At 33.8% G+C, this 5,000-nt stretch overlaps 1 protein-coding gene across 1 annotated transcript in view; it reads left to right on the top strand.

The window, feature by feature from the left end:
• Positions 1-5,000, top strand: part of LOC119597867 (adiponectin receptor protein-like) — a 36,855-nt gene that overhangs the window by 31,768 nt on the left and 87 nt on the right. Inside the window, exons 6-7 of the mRNA XM_037947523.1 lie at positions 163-356; positions 1,184-5,000. The exon at positions 1,184-5,000 is cut by the window's right edge and continues 87 nt beyond it. Coding sequence (XP_037803451.1) covers positions 163-356; positions 1,184-1,333 — 344 coding nt within the window. The 3' untranslated portion in view covers positions 1,334-5,000. The remainder of the gene's footprint in view (positions 1-162; positions 357-1,183) is intronic.

The following is a 5,000-nucleotide window of genomic DNA, read 5'->3' as shown; positions in this document are numbered from 1 at the left end:
AAATGTGGATATCACAATTATGATTTTCATTTATAGTATTAAGAACTTTATCTCTGTCAGACAATGATAGTTTTCTCTCATTTTATTTCCAGCCGACAATGATAGTTTTCTCTCATTTTATTTCCAGCCGACAATGATAGTTTTCTCTCATTTTATTTCCAGCCGTGTTCTTGACATTTGGTTTGTCAGGAATCATCCCAGCTGTGCACTACACTCTGATTGAAGGATTTGACTATGCCATCACACGTGCTTCCTTAGGCTGGCTTATTCTTATGGGGGCATTGTATGTCTTGGGTGCACTGCTTTATGCTGTACGTGTTCCTGAAAGATTCTTCCCAGGCAAATGTGATCTATGGGTGAGTATCCACATGTGTTACTTAAAATACATAATTTGACTAAACAAGAAGTAAAAACTACTACACTATCAGTGCACGAGATTTGGTTAATTTGTTTCTCGGATCTAGGGAAGGAGTCACAGCTAGCGAACAGTGAAATCAGCTTGGAAAGGGTTTAACTTACGGGCATCAGGGATAGCATGTATGTATGTATAGGTCATATCAGGTGTGATTTTTGTTTGTGTTGTGTTTACACATAGATTAGTCACTAAGGACTCAATTACTAGGCCTACATACCTCACCTGTTCCCCATTTTCCTTGAATTTTGGGACTTTCATAAATTTATTTATTTACTTTTTATGTTTTTTATTGTATAGCTATTAGTACTGTCATTATGAGTTAAGACTCCTAATGTCACTAATGGTAATAACTTTTTTTTTTTAAGTGCCCTGTCCCACAAGGACGTTAGCGATCATGGATATCCATGATTTTCTTGGCAATTTAGAGTGGTGGTTTGCCGTTGCCTTCCACCCTGTGTTTTATCGAGTCACCATCTCTTTTTATCCGGGTCTGAGACCAGCACTGACTTGGGCTAGCTTGCTTACACACACACACACACACACACACACACACACACACACACACACACACACACACACACACACACACACACACACACACACACACACACACACACACACACACACACACACACACACACACACACACACACACACACACACACACACACACACACATTTATGCCTATATGTATATTGTCTGTATGTTTATATGTATGTGTTTTTTACATTTATACCATTCAGTAATGCCTTCGATTCTTTTTACAGTTCCAGAGTCACCAAATCTTCCACATTCTGGTGATTGCTGCAGCATTCGTCCATTATCATGGAATATCCGAGATGGCCATGTACCGCCTTACACACGGGGATTGTACAGCAGAAAATCTGGCAGCGATCGAAGCGCAGGACATCCTTTAGGATTTATGAAATGTTAGTCAAATATGCGAGTGTGAAAGAATCTTTTTCGTTCTTTGATAATTAGGAAATTGTCTTGATTATAAACCTTATTTTATATTTTTATTTATTTTAATACAGGTTTTTTATTTTTTTTTTTATTCTTTGTTGCCATTTAGTGAATGTATGTGAACTGTGGCAAATTTGCAGGCATCAGGTTGGACATTTAAGGAGGCCAGTGTTAGTGTTAAAATATTTTAGTGTCTGCTAAGATTATCACAAACTAGGCAATCTGCTAAAATGTGCAAGTTGTAATTTTTAAAGTGGCATTTTTTTGTGACAATCTTTAAGGTATGTTAGATACATGGACTTTAAAGACGTTCGACAAAATCATGTTTTGGTGTTATAATTTGTGTCATGCAATCTTATTTCCTAGAAAATGTGATTGGAAAAATGAAAGGAAAAGAAGAAATATTTTGCAGAAAATTATAATTATTTACTTTTTGTTGATTGTGTTATGTTGATATTTAGCATTTTGTAGAAGGAAGTGTATATTTTAATGAAAGAGCCTATCATTTTTGTGTTTAATTTTTACTTTAAAACATGGAAACCTTAAAAAAGATAACTTGTTTGAACCCCATACTTTTTCAAATACAAAGAAATGGAAATCTAATGAAGGATCAATCAAAGAAGAAATTCAGAGAGCAAGTGTGTTAAATATTGAATTAGTTTTTGAATGCCATCAATACCTTGTTATATGAGGGAAAGGTTAATAGCAGTTTTCAAAGCATGTGGACATATATATATTTTTTTCTTTGTCTTCCTTTTTTTCCCTTCCTTTTTTCTTTTTCTTTTCCCTTAAGACATTTAGAAGGGCTTTCATTTATTTGAGAATGGAGGTTAAATTGGTTGCCGAATGAAACAGAAGGCGAATGAGGAGGATTTCATCATTCCATAAGCTGGATTTTCCTTTGATTACACATGCTTAGAATCAAGGAAGTACAGTGCTCTTTTCAGTGAAAAATGGTTGCCATTTGGTTTTGCGAAATGAATGTTTTATATATATTTATTTTTTATTTGACTCGAAGTTTCCCTGCAGTTGTCTTGAAGTTTGTTATTTTTGTAATTATAAGACTGGTGCAGAAACTTGAGGGGGCATTTTCCATTTCAAGATCCGATACATATTTTATTGTTGGGTTTTACAGTTTCAGCACAATTAAGTTACTGAGGTTAAGTGATATTTATATATCAGAAGTACTCGGTACTTCCTATATCTGCCCTTTATTCATAAATTAAAGATACAGGATTGTTTACTGATTGTTTTATGTAGCAGTTATAATTAGGACTGTCTTAGTAATGTAACAGCCATACCTGGAACACATACATACCCACATTTATGCACACTACGCCCACACCCACCGCAAACACATACATGCATATGCACATACACATATACACACACATTCATGCAAGGGACTGGCATGGAAACTAATATCTTTTCTGTAGAACTTGGTAGTTGGTGAAATTAATTACTTATTTAGCTGTATGCCCCTTATGGAATGAGTTAGAAGATTTGTCACTTACGAATATTGCAAACATGGGCATAGCACACATTTAGCCTGCTTGGTTATGTGTGCATGCATATCTGCTCTGATGTGTGCCTGTTGTATGTGTGTGTGCGTATGTGTGCCTGTGCATGTGCAGGAGTAAGCACAGTCATATTTGTGTGCTGTTGCAGGAAGTGGGCATAGTGAATTTACCTGCATTGTTATAGAAAGAACAAGAAGAAATGCAGTTTTCAGTTGTCACTGAAGAGAGCTGTCTGTTTTCTCTTGTAGCTTTGCAATAATGTATGATAATTTTATGTAAAATGGTACAAAACTGCTTTGTGTGTATTAGTAGATCAAAATAAGATCAGAAAAATGATACCAGAGATGAATATGCTAATTAATTTCCTTATGCATTTATAATTGATAATGAATGGTGAGAAAATAAGTATTACTGTTCATTGAAGACAAGATATAAATTTATATATTTGAGGTGTATTTTTTATAGTGTTTGTGAAGCTGTAGGACTTACTTTCTGGTCATCCTTATATGATACGATGTTTTGATGTTGGGTTTTGAAATTGTTCTAGATTTAGGAGCTGCTCTTATGGCAGATTACAGCAGCCTTTGAATGGATGAACTAAATGAATTATCTCTACATTACTACCAGTACTAATTTGAGTGTCTGACTTCTGTAGAGACATCAGTATTTTTTAAGTACTGTTTTTAATCCCAGTGAATGTGTTGTATTATCAGTCAAGACCATAGACTTGCCAAGAATATTGCAGAAATATGATGAAACCTTTCCAAACATCTCATGAGTCTCAAGATGATGTAGCACAAGTATTTGGTTGAAAAAGTGCATCATTTATCAGAGCACCCAATCGATCATATGATAAATCTCTCTGGAGAATGAATGTGAATCTGCATCTGATTAAAGGGACTTGAAATACTGCCTTGTTGTCAATGTAGAGAAGACCACTGACAGGAAATATAAGCTGCAAGCTTTACATTTGAAAAATGGGAAAGAAAGAAAATCGTATGGGTATCTATATTCTCCTTATATATATATATATATATATATATATATATATATATATATTATATATATATATATATATATATATATATATATATATATATATATTTATAATTTTTTTTTTTTTTTTTTTTTTTTTTTTATAGTAAATTCAGTTATCAATCTAGCCCACCATGCAGAATGTCAGAGTTTCAAGATAACCATATATGTGGTTTTGTTTACAGTCGCATTCTGTGGCAGATCATCCTCAATCATACCATGACTTCATTTTTTATTGACTATCACTATTGCTCATTATCAGCAGTATGACCATCAATGCAACTGCTTTTATCATTAACAACATTAATATAATGAGGTTTATGGCCCTTTCATTTTCAAATTCCCCAACATGTCTCATGTAGTGCCATGAAGATACTTTTAAAGGACCAGCAGTTAACAGAAAAGTAACCAGGCTTTTTTTGGCTATTGACAATCTTTTACTGATGAAAATTATAAGGGTTTCCTAGCAATGCAAAGACATGTAAGATATCATTAACACGCTGTCTCACACAGTAAAACCCATGCCAAGAAATGAATGCATTCAGCCACAGTTATAAATTCACATACACTATAAATGAATTGTAACATAATGTCTTGTATTTTCCATCAGATTTTATTTACTTTCTTCAGATTAACTGTAAAATGTAATTAAAAATGGTCCCTATATTAATTATAAAATGTCAAGGAGGGTTAGAGAAACCCTAGGTGCGAGTGTTCTCACGTTCTCAATAAATGTCCCAACAATAACCCTTTAAAAGTATACCCTATGGGACTTCAAGTTGACAGTGACCAGTGCATACGGCACAACTATCATCTCATCCTGTTATGCCTCGGAGATGTTTAAGATACAAGTTATGAAGTGTTTGTTAGTATTTTGTATCTTGGGCATTACGTTAGAATTATTTTCAGGTACATTTTTATTATTTATGTATTTTCTGTGAATGTATAGTTAGTTGATGGATGAAGCTGAAATATGTGTATTTAATATTGTAAAGATGCATATATTGTACTTTTATTTATTTATGTCTGTTTGTTGTATTCACCCTTGCTAATCATTGGCTGCAAC

Source organism: Penaeus monodon, chromosome 40 (genome assembly GCF_015228065.2).
Source record: "Penaeus monodon isolate SGIC_2016 chromosome 40, NSTDA_Pmon_1, whole genome shotgun sequence".
NCBI classification, from domain to species: Eukaryota; Metazoa; Arthropoda; class Malacostraca; order Decapoda; family Penaeidae; genus Penaeus; species Penaeus monodon.
The sequence above is the reverse complement of the archived record's forward strand: the minus strand, read 5'-3'. Positions and strand labels throughout refer to the sequence as shown.